The 18,692-nt window shown below is 43.1% G+C and overlaps 2 protein-coding genes across 3 annotated transcripts in view; one reads left to right on the top strand and one right to left on the bottom strand.

Annotated features, from left to right (window-relative positions):
• Window positions 1-17: 17 nt before the first annotated feature.
• racgap1 (Rac GTPase activating protein 1) lies at window positions 18-8,630 on the bottom strand. The gene is made up of 17 exons (XM_086105175.1): window positions 8,509-8,630; window positions 7,192-7,292; window positions 6,090-6,292; window positions 5,831-5,973; window positions 5,576-5,645; window positions 5,421-5,474; window positions 5,263-5,340; window positions 4,971-5,091; window positions 4,651-4,793; window positions 3,879-4,043; window positions 3,294-3,389; window positions 2,883-3,081; window positions 2,496-2,601; window positions 2,277-2,409; window positions 1,673-1,796; window positions 1,484-1,583; window positions 18-735 (listed from the first exon to the last, which is right to left on the bottom strand). The coding sequence occupies exons 2-17, from the start codon at window positions 7,274-7,276 to the stop codon at window positions 663-665; spliced, it is 1,893 nt and encodes a 630-aa protein (XP_085961301.1). The 5' UTR covers window positions 7,277-7,292; window positions 8,509-8,630; the 3' UTR covers window positions 18-662.
• A 4,145-nt stretch (window positions 8,631-12,775) lies between these two features.
• The window catches only part of LOC147210106 (inactive dipeptidyl peptidase 10), a 34,083-nt gene continuing 28,166 nt past the window's right edge, over window positions 12,776-18,692 (top strand). For both annotated transcript variants that reach the window (XM_086105164.1, XM_086105155.1), the window contains exon 1: window positions 12,776-12,940. In XM_086105164.1, the coding sequence (XP_085961290.1) occupies window positions 12,902-12,940 (39 nt within the window). In that variant the 5' untranslated portion in view covers window positions 12,776-12,901. The remainder of the gene's footprint in view (window positions 12,941-18,692) is intronic.

Raw genomic sequence — 18,692 nt, 5'->3', positions numbered from 1 at the left:
CTAACTAAGTAAAAGATGACAAACAGTTCTGTAAAAGTATACAAAATTCAACTGCAGTAAACGTAAAAACAGGCAGGTGTACCTATCATAATGAAATGCACTCTTCAACTTCTGAGTGACACATGAGTTGAAAAGCTGTCTCAAGAAATGGTTGAATGGGGAGATTCACAAACCAGCTGTGACATTGGGACCACTTGTGCATTATTTAAGAGTTGTAACTGCCTTAACAAATATGTTCTTCATCGACTGTCACAAACACAACTGAATCTATATTTGTTAACTGGTACATCAGCTAAATGACAGTCAAGATATGAGAAAGAGCTCACCCAAAATGCAACTTCCGGTCACAATATTAAATGTAAAACAAATACCTCTGACAGTGGCAATCAAAACTCAAGATTGAAATAGGCCAAATGTGTGATGCAGCTCATGCATATGACATACTATGTAAGTGGTCATAACATGGCAGGTTGGTATAGCTTGCTATCCATCTTTCAAACATGCACATATGTCAAACGTGTACAGAACATTGTCATTCAGTCTGACTGGGGGGGGGGGGGTGTAGAGGGAGTTTCGAAAACAGGTCAAACAACGAAAGAACATCTTTTTGTGACGCGAGACATAAACAAATAATGCAAGGGGTTTGGGTGATATCATCTGGATTACTTGAGAAGTGGAGATTGAAAGAACCTCCCTTGAGGAAGTGCTGCTGCAGACTTGCTCTTGCTTCCAAATCTTTAAAACAGACACACAATCATGACACAGTGACAAGAAGGTCAGCTCAAAGAAAACCAAATTTCCAATTTAATTGATGATATGATGGCAGTAAGTTAGAGGGGGCGGGGGGGGGGGGGGGCACTCCATAAATTCTTAAAAACAGGGATAGGGGAGATGGCACCTTTTGGCCCACCTCCACACGAAAATTCATGGTCTCAGGCTGACAAAGCTTGATTTTCAGTTTGGCTCAAGTGACAATTCAAATGAACAAATTAAATAGCAACCTAAAAAAAAAAAATGTAACCAGAGACTCGCAATACTATGATGTAAATATGCTACAAAATTAGAGGTGTGTCAATTATAAGGATAATTGCAATGCACTCTTATGCAGAAGTCACGTCACCAAACCTGGGAAATAGGTGAGCGGACTTCCTACGTACGACAAAGTAACTAGCATAATGAGTCGAGAGTTTTAAGATGAACTTCCTAAAATGGCATTTTCTTTATTGTTGGCGTCTTCGGACAGAATTTCAATACACGCATTTAATCTATTTATACAAATATGTGTGTAAATTCGAAAATCCCAAATATAACATTGTGACCTTTGGTAGCCATATCGATTATGTGAAAGGTGGAAATAGACAGCCTCACGATGTCATATGGTTTGTTGTGGAGGGTAATGGACCGCGTTTAAAAACCCAATCAAGTAATTTGGAGCAGAAAACAATCGCTAAAAATGTTAAAATCTGCTGGATCTGGTTCTTACCGAGGTGTCAGAGAGGACTTAAAGCGCTGCGACAGCGAGCTGGAGGACGGCGTTTTATTCAGCTGCTGCTCCGGAGTCGTCAGCGGGCCGAGCAAAGTCACTGGGGCGGACGGGAGCAACAGTTAAGAGTAGGACGTGGGACCATCCGCTCCTTTGGACAGGATGGGGACCTTCCTGATGAATGCTCACCTCGATCAGGAGTGTAGTAGTTTGAGTTTTGGATGATCAGGTGGTCCGGGTGTGGCTGCTCGTTTTCGGACTTCACGTACTGGGCCCAGTAACTCGCCGGCATGTTCAGCAGACGCTCCACAACCTGAGCAGAGGGGGTTGAGTACCATGGCCAAGGATTGTGGGCCTCCCTTCTCTTGCGGTCATCTTTGTGTTTATCAAGTCACATGTGATCACACAAGAGCTCTCCCTCGGAGGTCTGTATTCTTGACCGGTGGTGGAAGAGTCTTTTTGTGCGTGGGTAGCTGTGTTGAGATTACCCGAGCACCCCTCGCAAAATACAACCAAAACTGTTAAATGGCTGGATTTTTTTGTCTTTATATGGAGGACCCTGACAAAGATGAAAAATCCTCTAAGATAAAAAATTAAATCCTACTGTGCGTACCGGCCTAACCCCCTGCAAATCGTGCGGGTTCACTGTAAATGGTTGTCCTTAACGAAAACTTAATCTCAACGGAAATGGTTGATTGTAAAAACTCGTGGTCCATGCCATGTCTAGCTCAAAATGTTCCACACAGAATTCCCATGCAAGTTGAGCTGAGCTGACAATGCAACCATTCCGTACCTTTGGCTGCCGTTTGGTGTCCTGCAGAATGGTCATGGGGTCCGGGCTGGGAACGGCATGACCCACGATTGTGGGACCAAACACCCGCGCAAGGTTACTGATGCCCATCTTTGTGTCCGAACTCTCAGCCACTCTGAGATGTTATCACAGACAGCGAAAGTTGTTGATGAAACACATGGGAAACAAAATCTCATGTCTTGGCAGATGGCATCCTCTAACCTCTGAAGGTGAAGGATCAAGAAGGCCAGAGTGTCTCGATTAGCATGTGGCAGAACACTGACGGTTTGGTACATCAAGGCTATGCTGTTGTCATCATCTGGAGCCTCTGTAATGAGAAATGCACCCAAAGCGAGTGTTACTTTCACTTGAAGGAAACAATTGCAAACACAGACGCTAGTATCTCAAGGCAGGTATCATCTGATTTGTGTAATTATGGCATTACTCAGGCTGGCAGATTTAACAGATGAAATTACAATTCATGTGCAATTGTACATTAATTTGTGTTTGATGCAATCGAGTCAAGAATTACATTGTGGGGGGAAAAAAACAACAACAACAAAAAAACAACAACCAATGTCTTCTCTAAGATTTGGCTAGCTATTTTACCGGCGGCTTCCATGAATTGACGGTTCAGGTGGAAGGTGAGGAGAGGGTCCTTGAGGTTGCGCAGGAAGTCCTTGAGGAGGCCAGTGATGGCGTGAATGTCGTCCACTTTGCTCAGCACAGGAACAGTTTTGCTGCGAAGGAACTTCTCCTTTAGCTCCTTCACTGTGCGATCAGCACCGGACAGTCGGTACAGTCCAGCCTAAAAGTGGTCACGGGTTGTGAATGATGATTCACAACCATACCGGTACATACTTTTAGACAAATAAAAAGAGTACGGCAATTGGGAGGTGAATTGAAAATGAGGATATACCGGTAGTATATAATAGATGCTTTAGCAGATATGTTACATAAGAGCAACGGGCATATGAAGCTTGAATACAGAATATCATGAGCAGAGAAAATGCCCCATACCTCATGCAGGCCGCGTTGCTCAATTTCACCGATGCAGTGGACCACGAGAGGTGGAATCTTTGGTGAAATGTCTGGGACATAGTCTGCAAGCACGCCCTGGACACAAACAAAAACATTTCAAATGTGACGTTTCAAAGGATCACAAATCCCCACTGTTAGCGGAAGAAGAAAAGATTCGCTAAATAAATAGATGCCAATGATATTCGCGGTTCACTAATCAGTTATTTTGATGCAGTTTGACTACAGTTTTAACTTCTGGGCTGCTGGGAAATGAAATGAGAGACTTTAAGGCGGGCATTTTTGGAGAAATCTCGGAATCGAAAAATTTAACCATCCGCTGTATTGGCAATTACTCAAAAGTAGACCTTGCGACAGGCGGACTCTTGAGCCAGACTGGGTCACATGAGTTTCATCACAATGTGTCACCTCATTGTCAATCACCCAAGCAGATAAGAAAAAGTCAAAGACAAGGTGTAAACCACAATATTACCCCAACATAAAATTACATGGTTGTATCCTGGGAAGAAAAAAAAAAAGTTGCACGGAAAGCCAAGCATGACACCCCCATACATTGACTTGGCTCACCTCCCCGATTTTCACTGGTGTATTGCCCATATTGGGGATGCACGGCAGAGGGCATCGGTCCCGACATTCTGGGTGGGAAACTACTCGGCAGTCGCAGCACCTCAATGCAATCTTGCCAAATTTAATCCTCTTTCCACAAGGCACGCAGGACTCGGGTTTGATGACCTGGAAAAGCCAAATGATATAAGATATGATCAGAAAACCTTTATTTGTCTCACAATGGAGAAACTCCCAATTTACAGCAGCAAAGTTATGAAAGGAAGAAAGTAGAAGAACAAAAAGTATAGGAGCTGCTGTAAAGGGAGCCATTCTCGCGGCGTCAACTTGAAGTCATAACAACGCAATAATAAAATACAACACATAAGACACAGTTATTCAATCTTAACCACTTTTCTGCATACTCTTTATTATTTGAAGCAGCTATAGATGAAAGAGGAGTGAATCAAAGCATCCTTTCACCAGTGGATCAGAGACATCATTCTGAAAATGTGCGTCTGCTACAAGCTAAGCTTGAAAGCAGACAAGAAGCTGTAGCCTCCCTCGATGAAAAAAAGAGATTGGCTCATCTCCTGTCCCATGGAAATCCGCTTCAATTCCAAACCGCGACTATGAGTGAGCGGGAGATTTTTTTCGCTTGACTAACAGTTTAACAACATTAGAGCTCCAGAGAGATTCTTTAAGTCAATTACGCCGATGTAACAATCACAAACTAAGACGGGTGAACAATTTCATTGTTCCAAAAGTTTGAACAAAGCAAATACTGTATTCTTACCGTTTTGGAGACAAACTCATGCTGACGCACACCTTTGTGTTTCTGCGGCGTGCCGGCCTCATTTTTTTTCTCCGCCTCTGGGTTGACGGGCTGCTTAAAAACATCTTCCGACGTGACAGACTGCGACTCCCACTCCATGGCAGCTGAGCCAGAAACAAATCTGATGAGCGATGATGTCTGCATAGTAGCAGACTCAACCCAAAGAGTGCAGAGTGGGGTGCGTGTGTTCATTGCAGAGAGGGAGGGGCATCCGGATGAGTGAATACGGTTGGTTATATTTATGGATATAGCGCCACAGTAAACTGTCGCAGCTTATTTACCAGTCTTCCTCCTGCTACGAGTCCAGTAAGGAATCGTCTCGATGGTAGCAACTGCCTCAACGGGTCCGCCGTCCACCGGAACAGTCACGGTTGTAGTGGTGGTCACGAGGCTCTCATTTACCTGTCAGACAATCAATATAAACCTAATTCCATTTCAAACAACATAAAAGCCGAGTTACTGATGAGCACAGGGGTTGTTGTTTTTTTTTTGATGAATGGCACTCAATTGAGTTTTGCAGATCATGTTCAGGATCACACGATGGTTCTATTGCAATTAACAACAAGTTCTTACCCCCTCCTGCGTGACAGCTGTTGATCGAGTTCTTTTCGAAACCCCCGCAGGGCCATCAACATGATGTCTAGACGAGCGCTGAAATGCATATGAAAATTATGTCATGGACTCCACAGAGGAGCACATTTCAAACGGAGGCACCCAAGCACTTCACATACCCTCTTTTGTCGCTTCCTGAGTCGCACTGGCCTCACTGTAGACGAGTCCCAATCCTAATAACATGTCAAGCACGATTAACTTGCGACTTGATTGTTGATGATGACAAAAAAAAAAAAAAAAAAGTGAGTTGAAACATTCTACAAAAGTAACTTACAAGAGAGTCATCAGTTTTGTCATAGCTGATATCTGACATAATGGAGACCGATTCGTCTATGGTGGTCAGCCTATAAAATGGTTTAAGTAAAAAGGGAAAAACGGTGGCATTGGTGAACTGAGGAAGAGGGGAAGACACTTGGTTTGAGACGCAACTGTGAGCAAATGCAAGCGGATCACGTCTGAGCTCGAGGCGTCAGGACGCTCCGACTTGCAAACAAAGTTCAAGACTTTGCTGTGTACATGCGATCGTCACCTTTGACTGGTATTCACAGTGGCCACTCCCTGGCCGCGTGTGTTTAGGAAGGCCAGTGCCGAGCGCTGCTCCGCACTCAGCTGGATGCTGTTGGAAGAGCCCTCGCTTGTTAGAAGATCCCGGATCAACTGAATCTGCCGGTCCTGTGGCCAACAGAGATTGTAGATGGAGAAAGAAACACTGTTCAAATACATTCCGAGACAAACAGAAAGAGCAGGCCATTGCAAACAAACGCTCCACAGTCCACACACACACACACCAGCTTATCGCAGTCAGCCTCAGCCTTCTGCCTGCGCCGAATCTCCACGTCCACTTGGTTGCGGGCATGCTTCAATTTGACCTCCAAAGAAGACCTCTCGGTCTCGGTTTTTGTGAGAACCTCCTTGCAGGAGGTGAGACTCTCCTCCGCCACCAGCCACTTGCGTCGGCAGTCTTCAAAGTTCTGAGCCATGAGAATGAAGCCTGGTGGCAAGACATGAAGTTGTTGTTTTTTTTTTTTAAAACATCTTTGAACGTCAAAGAGGTGGCTTTAAGTCAACAGCCTGTTATAAAAGCGCTGCCAAGTTTATTCCTTCATTTGGACTTTTCCACCATTTAGTGTTCAATTTGCATTATGCTAACCTTGAATTACTTCCAGCAGTTTAGCTGTGACATTCTTTGATAAAGCAGCTCTGAAAACGTTCTCCTCCATTTGTACCGTTCGCACTATTAATGTGTTTTAGCAGTGATTTTTGAGGCAGAGAATACTATTTGTCTTTGACGCTTTAACATGGACATCTACTTCAAAGCACCCAGTTGAGCAGATGTGAAGTGGGACAAGCGTGGAAATAAAGTAAGGAGGGAGAGCTTGAACTAAATAGGACATGGGATCTGAACCACTCCTTCTCCTTGTATGTCCCTTGCCAACAAATGAGCTACCAGCTGTTGGCAAACAGCAGATGTTTGTTTATATTCAAAGTGAAGCTTGCTGCTATGGCGAGTGACGTCATACTAGCTACCATCACAACATTACAATTTCAGCATCCAGGCATCCTCGTGGTGGTCAATGGAGACTTCAATCAGGTACTTTCTCTCTCATCAACGAACAACTTCTTACAACGTGTAGACTGTGCAACATGTTGAAATAAATTTCTGGACCTCCTGTATGCCAAATACCAATGTGAAGGGAGCTTTTATTGTGTATTTTAATTGGAAAATAACATTTATCATTATCTCTGAAATTAGCTACAGCTACAGTTTTTTTTTTTACAGTGCTATAAAAATCAGCATGTATTGTATAAAGGAAGCTGCATTGAATTTTGTCTCATGTCAGATTTCTATGGTAATAGACTGCAAAGCTCAAGAAGAAAAGTACAACTCACTGGGTTCTACGCCCTCGCTGAGAAGTTCAACCTGAGAGCGCATCTTCTCATACAAATTCTGGAGGCTCAGCACGGCGGTCTCCATGGTGTCTTTGAGGTAACTGGAAGAGAGAGAGAGAGAGAGAGAGAGAGAGAGAGAGAGAGAGAGAGAGAGAGAGAGAGAGAGAGAGAGAGAGAGAGAGACAGAGAGACAGAGAGACAGAGAGACAGAGAGACAGAGAGACAGAGAGACAGAGAGAGAGAGAGAGAGAGAGAGATGAGTGATTATTGTTGGACCCTGATGTTGCCACCATCGAAACGTAGCTATGTTAGCAATTTCTTTCTAGTTTATTTGTTAAAATAGGGCAGTTACTCCGTTGCAAAAACATATTATGAATGAGTGTGTGAAAATGTCTGTTATGGTTAATTTAGAGCAGGGTCATCAAACTTTTTGATCATTACTGATACTTTTTGGGTACTGTTTAGAATGAAGGACTTCCAGTTTAACATACTCCTTTGAAAGAAATCTGTTTAAATTACCTATACTTTGTTAGTAATAATAATGGGAATTATATCCACCAAAGTAAATGATGACAGTAAGGCACGGATCATGTTTATAGATCCTCTGAATAAATTATAAACAAATATTTACACAAGTTAAAAAAACACGCGTGTGTAAATAATGGGCATCCTGCTCTGGAACCAGCAACCACACATCATCAATGCTTGAAAGATGAGCGCACTGGCTTACGAGTTCTAAGTCACAATGTCCCATCTCTGGTGAGGTTTTTTTTGTACGGCTCACAAAAAAAAAAATGTTAGTTTGATGCTATGTGGTGCCCGCGAGCAGTATGTTGACGACCTCTGAGTTAATGTCTGTTTCTTGCCTCTGTCAGGTTCCCTTTTGTGACACTTAAACTGCCTGCATTATTTTTTTTCAAACCGAACAAAGAAAAAGTCAAGCGATCCGTAAGAAGACTGGCGTACTAATACATTTGTTGTTCCACTTCATGCCTTTGAATCGTGATTATTTTAATATATATATCACGTTGGCTTCGGGTTGCCTGTGAAATTACAGCAACCGAAATTAAAAAAAAAACAGTAACCTTGCTGCTGTGCAGTCTAGGAAACAAGAAAATAATTTGGCTACTTATTTAGATCGACTAAATTCACGTTTAGTTTTTCGTCCCAACGTTACATATAATTCAAAGAATGGATGAAGTGAATGACGGTTACGATAGTGAGCCGGGAAGGAGACGCTCGCAACGGAGTGTTGCCAGACGCTCAAATATACGCAAACAAATAAGAGTAAACCAGCGAGTGCAATTATTTACTTACCGTTTTCTGAGTAGGGTTGGTGAAATATCCGGCGACAAACTCGCACCAGCGATGTTGTAATCGCACCAGCGCGGCGTGCTTCGAGTTTTTACCAACCGACCAGCCACCAGTTCGCTGTTCAGTTCGCCTCGGACCGCAACGGCGTGTAAAAATTCGTCGCTAGCCAATGAGCAAAGCGCACCGCCCCACGGGTTGTCTACGTCACGGCCGGAAAATAAATCACATAACGGTTTCATTTGAAGCCTTCAAATTTAAAGTCAAAAGACGATTGACAACCGCCCCCACGATAGCACCACGAGTGAACCCCCCCAATATAATTTGAACAAGGTAGGTAGGAAAACAGGGAAATTTCATTGAATGGTGATTGTAATCGTGTTTTCGAAAATAGTATGTGTATGACAACGAATGATTAAAGCGAGAAACACCTTGTACTGTATTACGGAAAATTGTGTTTTTCATTATTTGCATACAAATGGTTGAATCTCTGGAGTTCCGTAAGAACCTACCCACCCATTCACGTGTGAAATTATAAACGCAAGTAAATCTTTAGTTTTCTGCATATTTCTGAAAATGTCTGTGAGCTACCTGTTTCACACTTCTCACCCCCAACGATATTATCCACACGTGTAGTTTCTCAGCTAATGATTGGCAGCTACGCTGGCTAAAGTAACAGAGCTCAAACTTGCTTCATTTTCTTGTCTATTTGTTTGACAACAAGCCTGATATAGCAAGGGGCTCTTTGAATAAGATTCCTGGATCCTGACATGTCATTGCAAGAGTTTCCAGGTGTGTCAGCCGTCTCTTGATATCGCCTACCTAGCCACACACCAGCAACATCTTGTAAGGGGCCCCGAGAGGGGGATTCCGAAAGCAGTAGCAGTACCATTGTTTTGTCATTGATGTGGGCAAACGTCACCATACAGACTAATCAATCACTAAAATAATTGTCAATTATAGCCCCACACAGTTTAAAGTGATGAACGGGACACCATGAAGGAGTTAAGGAGGACCATTCAGTTGCAGATGCAACAACAATTTTTCATTTGATTGTTTTATATTTATACGCTGCATGTTTGGTTGATGAAAATATTGACTGCAATTATGACATTCCAAAGATACAAACGACGCACAATTGTCATATTTATGTTTTTGTTTAGATTACATTTGGATTTGTAGTCGCTGATGGTGTCGTGGTACACTTGCCTGACTTGTGACTGTGAAGCGTGGGATCGCTCTGGATATGAATGTTTGTCTCTATATGTGCTCTGCGACTGACTGGCGACTAGTCCCAAGTGTAGTCTGCCTTCCACCCGAAGTCAGCTGAGATAGGCATCAGCACCCCCGGTGACCCTGATATGCGGTGGAGAAAATGTATGAATAGGTGGATTTGGTTTTATTCCATAGCTTACTGTTTTGTTCCGTTTGTGACCAACAGATGGCAGAACTCGCATCTGTTGGTCATCATGTCATTAGTTCTTTTCAGTTAAAAGGATCGCTACGCCGACCGCTCTGGGTCGCATTGTTGTGTTACTGTCATGGGATTGTTTTTTGTTATTTTGAGTTTGGGCTTTTCATGACTTTGTTATGGATTGAGTTTTTCCAGTGTGCCCCTGTGAGTGTTTCTGAATGTATTTTGTTCAAGTACACCCTGCTTCTCCTGCCTCCCTTCTTTTTTGGTCCACTGCCTTCGGAACTCATGACAGAAGATTCTGACCAAAAATGGACCCTGCAGGACCAGATCCCATTGGCACATGTCCTGCGGCCACCATCCGTCCCCATTCAGGCGGCGCACATCCTGCGGCTGCCACCCATACCTGTTCCGGCGGCACATGGCCTGCAGCCACCACTAATCTTTGTTCCGGCGCTGCATGGCCTGCAGCCGCCACCTGTTCGTGTGGCGCATGGACTGCAGGTGCCACCCATTCCTGTGTCGCACATCCTGTGGCCGCCACCTGTTCCTGTTCAGGCGGTGCACAGCCTGCGGCCAAAGCCATTTCTTGTTTAGGTGGTGCATGGCCCATCTCAGTTCTGGCGCCGCACATCCTGCAAACACCACTGTGTGACTTTGGGATGTCTGGGATCTGTCCCTTTGGGGAGGGGTACTGTCATGATTCTGTTTAGATTAGGCTTTGTTTTGTAGTTTACTGTCATGGTTTTGTTCAGTTTGTGACCATCAGGTGGCATGGAAGGGCTTCTCCTCCAGCGTCATACCTGTTGGTCATTAGTTCTTTTAACTGAAAAAACTGCCACGCCGACCACTCGAGGTCCTATTTTTGTGTGACTGTCCTGAGCTTTTGTGTTTTTCAGGACTTTTTTTTATTGATTTAGCTTGTCTAGTGTGCCCCTGTAAATGTTTTTGTTGATACATTTTGTTCAGTACACCCTGCCTCCCTGCTTTTTTTGGTCCTCCGTCATCATGCACCTCATGACGGCAATGAGCTCATTTGTGCAGCAGCAGCGTAAGGCAAGCTCATTTTCTGCCTTACTTACTGCCTTTTATTTGGATGTTTTATATGTGCGGCTTCAAGGTGTTATGAATATTTACTGTAGTTCTGCCTTTCGGAGTGCATTAGCGTACATTAGTGATCGACTGTGTCTGTCACGTGGCACAAGAAGGCACTCTCACTTACTGTCATAGTCCTTTTATTTGTTTTGTACCTTAAAGTGTTTTTCATGCAAATATTTACCGTAATGTTCATTTTCTACTGCTTGGGTTAGTGAGGGGATAGCCTATGGCGCATTCCAGTAACCCAAATTTGTAGGCTATGTTGCGGGAACGGCGTCATAAAACGAGGACCCCTCACACACTGATGATATCCTGTTGTCAAAATGAGTAAATATTACATCAATACTCCACAGTTAGACTAAAAATGGATGTCATTATTGGCTATGAGACTGTCACTCAACTGTCTGGTTTCAAAATACAACTGACCCCTCCATGATTAATCTTTGTGCCGATCAAGTCTTTCATTGGATTGTGGAAACTCAAGAGTCTGACAGTTTGAAAACGCGGATCCCACAAACGCAGACACAGACAAACTACGAAATATATTTATAGAACAATTTAGGACTGACAAAGTATAAGTAGAAATCATTGGCGACAAAGAGCCAGGAAAACCAACTGTGAACATAAAGCGCTCGCAAACGGCAAATTTCTCTTCCCCGCGTTCGAATGGCTGCCTTCCGGCCGCAGGCTGCGTTTCCCAGCTTGCAGGACAGCGAAGAGGAGATCCACCTTCGTTTCCCCAGGCTGTTCTCCTCTTAAACTCTTATTCCAAGGAACCCTGACACCAACACCACACAGACTCGCACACCCCCATCGTGCAATACGGTTTTACTGTGCAATACTTTTGACGTGCAATTATACGGTTTTCACTGTGCAATAATGTCTTTACTGTGTCCTTACTGTGCAATACTGCTCGATGTGCAATACTGTTTTGTTGCTGGAACCATGACCTCAAGTGCTAAGCCTTTGTATTTCCTTTGCTCTGACTGTCTCTTTAATAAGCCACTCTCACACAACTCAAATTGCCCCACGGGGATGAATAAAGTTTTCTGAATCTGAATCTGAAAAATTTGACAACTGAAAATACACCAAACGGCAAAAGCCCAAACACAAGAACCTTAAATCAAACCAGAATAATTGGAAGACGATACTTTAAAAACAAGCAACTAACAGAAAAGGGGTGACTATGAACATGAAATCTCGAAAATATCTCGATCATAACAGCAAGTAAGGTGAATAATCCGACGGTAGCGTGGAAATTTGATTCATTCATTCATTTTCCGATCCGCTTTATCCTCACAAGGGTCGCTGGGGGTGCTGGAACCTACCCCAGCTGTCTTCAGGCAGTAGGCGGGGGACAACCTGAACCGGTTTTCCAGCCAATCGCGGGGCACACAGAGACGAACAACCATCCGAGCTCACACTCACACTTAGGGGCGATTCAGAGTGAGAGTGTTCAATCAGCCCGTCATGCATGTTTTTGGAATGTGGGAGGAAACCGGAGTACCCGGAGAAAACCCAGGGAGAACATGCAAACTCCAGCCGGGATCAAACCCACGACCTCTGCACTGTGAGGTCGACGCGCTAACCGCTGGCCCACCGGGCGCACGTGGAAATTTGATAGGTTACGAGAAACAGGTGCATCGTTGAAGAGGCACGCCCTCCACTCCAACTGGTGCGGAAAACAAAACACGGACAGAACAAAACCATGACAGTCAACCGCATAAGGGAGGTGGGGAGACTAAGGAGGGGCGAAGCGGGTAGCACCACCAACCCGATGATCACAAACTTGCAAAAAGCGGAGACAGTGCAGATGCTCGGCGGTTTTTGCGAACACGCGCACAAACACAGAGAGGCTGCAGATCTTTGTTGGATTACGACAACACGATGATTGCCACAACTCAACAAAACATGACCACCGAGCTGGTACGTGTCTTTATTTGTGTGCTTGCGAGTGTGAAATCTTCCGACCTCGGTTGTGCGCTCGATAGTTCCTCGTGAATGACCACAAGAGGATGAGTATCGAATCAGACTTTGTTGCAATCAACGTGATCCTTTTCCACACACTGCCTGTGGTGCAGACGATGTGCTCATGTCGTTTTTATTTGCATCGATAACAGCCGTTTTTGCTTTGGTGGAGTAAACGAATCCCCTCATTGGTACCTTGAATGGTGTCTGTGTGCCCTATTTATTAATTTGTCTCTCTTACTGCAAAGATTTTAAATATCCGCTCCTCTGCGACTGAAAACCGTTATTTGCTCAACTGCTGAAAGTAGCCATTCATTTAGGGCCAGCATTTTTTTTAAAAATGTGCAAATAGTTATTACATCATTACTGTACAACGAATAATGGCGTTCATTTATTAAAAAAGCATATATTACAATGTGAATATGATACATCATTGTGTAGTTGTCAATAACTACGTTTATTGATATTTTTGATATTACAGCATACTCATGTTTTACTTACTGAATTGTTTTACTATTTCACAGGGTGAACAGTGACGTTCATTTGCAATAAAAACTAAATGCATTTTGTGTGTTCGTCAAAACATGCTTGGAGACAGTGAAACGCATATTGAACATTTGTGAAGATTTGTAAAATTAGTTATAAAATCTAGGCTGGAAAAACATTTGACAATAAAGTTGTATCCAAATCCAATCCATTGGTTGCATATGATTAGAATGTGGTAAACTGTTTCCCCCAACTTAAAAATATATGGAAAAAACTATGCAGCTACAGTAATAGTTTTGGAGCAACAACTTGCTCGCTTTGTTGTGCTAACTAACATTGTTGCTGAAAATGTCAATCATTCATATTTTAAAGTTGTCCCAATTTAGATGACATTTTAGCCCCCCAAAATACAAGTTGTGTTTTTTACAGTGCAATTTTGTCACCGATTTAGACCAATAGAATCTCCAGCACCATCTCTCTTACTCGCAACAACTCGATTCCCAACAGTGACACATTGTATTGCAGTGCTTTGTAATTGATCGAGGTAAATGTCAGCAGTCTCTCGGGGCCTCCTGCGGCTCAGGATCCCAGGAAATTGCCTGGGTTGTTTGCCCTGTTGCAGCATCTCTGGAAGTTACTAAAATGTTTGGACAAGACATACAAAATGATGGCATTTAAAAACTCTCACCAAAATCATATTTTTCATTCTGAAATAAAAAAAGTTATCCATGAATACTAATTTTAAAAAAGAAGGTAAGATAGTAAATCAAGTTCTTGAGGGGGGGGGGGGGTCAAATGATGGTTATTTACTTGCAGTTCTGTGTGTGTATGCGTGTGTGTGTTTTCTGAGAGACAGAGAGACGTTTAAAAATCATTTTTGCCTGATTGAATTCACTTTGAAATTCTTCATTTCTCTTCAAAACCGTTACACACAGTTAGCTCGGAGCTGAAATTTAAAGTGACTCCATAAAAGCTCCTCGTGATGCTGGTCTCTTCTTGTAGTTCTTGATAACATTCACGAAGGCTCATTAACGCTGCAGTGCTATGCACCAAAGGTCACTCATGTTTGTGCTAAACTCTTAGACCGGAGTAATTATATTGATGGCTGATTTCAACGCAATTCATAGCCAGAGTGGCCTCCTGCAGACATTGCACATTACAGTGGATGTCATCTGCTACACACGTTTTTTTTTTTTCCAACCGCAGCTTTGATTTGCTAGATGATCACTGCCCCATTCGGCACTAATGTACGCAGATTGGAACAGTATCATTTTTTTTAATCCACCACATAGATTTTTTTTGTGTGTGTAAATTGGTTACTACCTACCTACCTAACTAACTAGCTCAAACAAAAAAATACACTTTGTAATTATAACATCATAATAACGTTTTTTATTTATGACATCACAGTGGCTGTATTTAAGGACTTGCCAAAGTTTGGTTAATTTCCTGTAAATTGATTAACAAAGGATAAAAATGTAATGCATTGCAAAGCTCAATTTTCTAATGCTGCAAGTGCATAAATGCTAAAGCTCACGGAGTGGACTAATTACCACATTCTGTATGATCAAGCATACTCTTTCCCTTCTGCTGGTGAGATCAGTGCAGAGTGGTCCCAGTGGAGAAAAGGGTTTTGAAACAATGAAATGTAATGCCATGCAGAGCCCAGCGAGGTCTGTTGCGAAGTCACACGAGAACTTTGTGTGCTTTTACTTTGATGTGATGACATCTCAGGCAAACTCGAGTGCAACACCCGAGGAATAGTTCTGCTGCTTTATTATCTCTCACCGGGCTCACTGACAGCACATAGTTGGCAGAAGTTGCGACATTTCGCACCACAGCCAGCCGCTGTCAATATGAATGCATGTTTTTTCGACAAAGGTCGCGTCACTGGGTTATAAAATGTCACTTATCTCCTCATCGAACAAGGTGACGTTGCAATAATTACCTTTATAAAGGAGACATGCTTTTCATCACCTCCATTTCAAACATTTCTTAGATATCTTGATAACACGTCTGTCAAAGTACTCCAAGGTTAGAGAATTCTGATAAACTTTACACACCTTATTTTGTGTCCTGTTGAAATTAGCCTGTGTGAGAGGCCTGCCCTGTCTCAAGATTATTTTCATCAAATGTGCCCGGATGCCACGTTTCAGACTCTTTGGCTGTGACAGAGGTCTGCGCTCTACTTTATGTTGCTTTTGCTGTATCGGTTGCCGCTGATGTAGTCTGGAAAGTATTCCCCAGTAATATTGTTAATAAAGAATGTAGCAAAAGAACATCAGCTTGTGAGAACCACTGTTGCGTAAAAATAAAAAATAAAAAAACCTCTAGGACCCGCAAAAAATACAATCAGCCAAGTTAGTGGTACTCTGTTTCTCGGTGACTGTTACAACACAGAGTGACGGTCTTGTCGATATAATTAAAGACTTGCAGAGATCTGAATCAATCTGACGCCGCTGCTGTATCTCATTAAGTGAGGGGCTTGGGTTATCCCAACTGGTACAAACTTACAGCCTGTTTGAATGACGACCTCTGCGCTGAGCAAGATATTGACAAGGTGATACATACGTGGGCTACTTGCTAATCTACAGCTTTCCCTTGTGTGCAATTAGAGTGCATCATTAAAGTCAGGGCCATGTAGGAAATACCGTGGGCTGCATATCTGCCACGGAAGCCCTGATGTAGGCATCCTTCTTAAATAACTTATCTAACATCTTTGACTGATGTGGAGAAGGATTTTTTTTTTTTTTTGGTGCATATGCAAATCCAAAACCAGTATCCCCCAACTGCCTGCACCACTCCTCTTCATGTGATTTATCGGCAGAGTCACGATGCCTCAAAGGCACAGAAGATGGAGTTAAAGAAGGTCTCTTGAGTCTAATTTATGAAATCTTCACAGTGCCTGAATCGTGCATGGTCTGCTTTGTAGCGCTTAAGTGCGGATGGGAGTCTGTGCACGATCAATACAATCTGAATTGTTGGATGAATTGTTTAAGGGAAAAGATTAGCTGGAATTGTGTTCGTAAAGTGAACTTTTGAAACAGCAACATCTTGTGTATGGCATTGCTACTTTTACATGCGATCCAGTGCTTGTGATGCAATTGTGAAATTTCATTTTGTACTCAATCCATTAGCGGTCTGTTAGTGACTTTCCATCCATCCATTTTCCGAACCGCTTGATCCTCACTAGGGTCGCGGGGGGTGCTGGAGCCTATCCCAGCCATCATCGGGCAGTAGGCGGGGGACACCCTGAATCAGTTGCCAGCCAATCGCAGGGCACACAGAGACGAACAACCAATCACGCCCACACTCACACCTAGGGACAATTTAGAGCGTCCAATCAGCCTGCCATGCATGTTTTTTGGAATGTGGGAGGAAAACGGAGCACCCGGAGAAAACCCACGCAGGCCCGGGGAGAAAATGCAAACTCCACACAGGGAGGGCGGAGCTGGAATCGAACCCGGTACCTCTGCACTGTGAAGCCGACGTGCTAACCACTGGACTACCGGGCCGCCCGTTAGTGACTTTCTTGTTGTTATTGCCAGCTCTCTATTTGCTTCCTTCTTACCCGTCTCCATGGAAACATCATAGGGCATGCTAATTCATTGTGCCCACCCAATTCTGCTTCGCAAAAACCCTTAGCAAGAGATTCTTCCATCCATCCCTCCATTTTCTACAACCGTTGTTCTCAGAGTCGCTAGTGAGCTGGAACCAATCCCAGCTAAACTTGACTGGAATGGTCGCCAGTCAAGAGCAAGGCACTTAAGATTAATTTCATTCACAATTATGGGCAATTTAGAGCCTTGAGTGGACTTAACTGGCTTTTTTGTGGAATGTAGGAGGAAATTTACATATGAGGGCCTAAGCCAAGAGTTGAACTTTACGATTTAATTCAGGATTGTACAACTCTTAGAACACACACTTGTGACACAAGCGTGAAGACTCAACATCAATGATTGTTTCCTTCAAATTTGGCCGAGCAAGAAGGGATATGTCCAGGAAATATAATTTTAAAAACTATGTTGCTCTGCATAAAAACAAAAGACTTGTCCTTTAAATGTCTAATGAAATGAAAACACCTAATAAGAAATGTAAACTAGTTCCTTCTATTCGTAGTAGGTCTGCGTGTTGAAGCTCTCACCGGAACTAGTTGGTGCATCAGCATTTTGATTAAGATCCTCCCTTCGCTCAATTGTCACGTACAGCTTGAGCCAGCACTTTTCATGACACATTTATCTTACGTATGCCAAGGTGGCCACAAAATCTCTCTTCACTCTGGGGGTTCATTTCCTGCTCGTCCAAATCCACGTGTTTTCCCCCAGGTGACAGACTATAGTCTGTACCCGTAAGGATGTTTTAATTATGACGTATCCTTAATTTCATGTATGTGCCTATGTGTGATGGGTGGGGGCAGGGGGGTGTGCATGTGGGAACATGCTTCAGCCTTTATATTGAGTAATTGGAGGTTGAGCGTGAAAGTGCAACTCAGTCGCGCGGAAACATTTCACAGGTGGGATTTACTTCTACTTTCTTTCTGGAGGTTCGTGGTTCTCCTCATAATCTCAGAGTATGTGCCTCCCACATTCCAAAAGCATGTCTCTTTAAGTTCATTGTTCTTTTCTCTTATGCAAAGTCAAATGGCCCAAATGAGGGCAAATGTGAGCGATGGATGGATGGATCTTTTTCTACTTTTGAGGGCCCCTAAAATCTTCTCACATGCATCAGTGGAGTTGTGGAGTAGATTTTTGGATTTGTGCTTCAGCCATAGCAGTGCAATCGGTCTTCATTCATACAGTATGAGCAACTCTAAATGTTAAATGTAAAATTGTCAATACTCTTAAAGACAGCACGCACTAAAGGCAAATATCAAAGCTTTCATGCACCCCGTAACCTGATAACATGAAAAGCTGTCCACTGTACTAACCGCTGTCCCTGAAAGGGTTAAAACATTTACCAAAAAAAAAAATCAACCATATACAATCCATAGTTGTCCCAGAATCTTAAGTCTTCATGTTATCAGAACATTTTGGGCAATTTTATGCTTCTAACTGGATTCAATTCTGGCGCCAGTCATGCACACGGTGCTGAATAAGCATTATGATTATCATGTGATGACTGTGCAGTGTGCTTCTTGATGTAATTGTATGTTAATGAAGTGTTATATTCCTTGGAAGCACCTTCGTTGGCACTATTTATGCTCATGTGGTCATTATTCGTGATT

The sequence above is a fragment of the Hippocampus guttulatus genome, chromosome 1 (genome assembly GCF_054856545.1).
Source record: "Hippocampus guttulatus isolate MCC_2025c chromosome 1, RoL_Hgut_1.0, whole genome shotgun sequence".
NCBI classification, from domain to species: Eukaryota; Metazoa; Chordata; class Actinopteri; order Syngnathiformes; family Syngnathidae; genus Hippocampus; species Hippocampus guttulatus.
The sequence above is the reverse complement of the archived record's forward strand: the minus strand, read 5'-3'. Positions and strand labels throughout refer to the sequence as shown.

Bases quoted from the DNA above. Each gene is read 5' to 3' on its own strand.
- racgap1 (XM_086105175.1), bottom strand. From the start codon at position 7,276: ATGGAGACCGCCGTGCTGAGCCTCCAGAATTTGTATGAGAAGATGCGC. The intron at 4,044-4,650 runs GTAAGAATACAG...TGGCTTTTCCAG, and splicing joins ATGAGTTTGTCTCCAAAACG to GTCATCAAACCCGAGTCCTG. The intron at 2,602-2,882 runs GTAAAATAGCTA...TTCTCATTACAG, and splicing joins TCAATTCATGGAAGCCGCCG to AGGCTCCAGATGATGACAAC.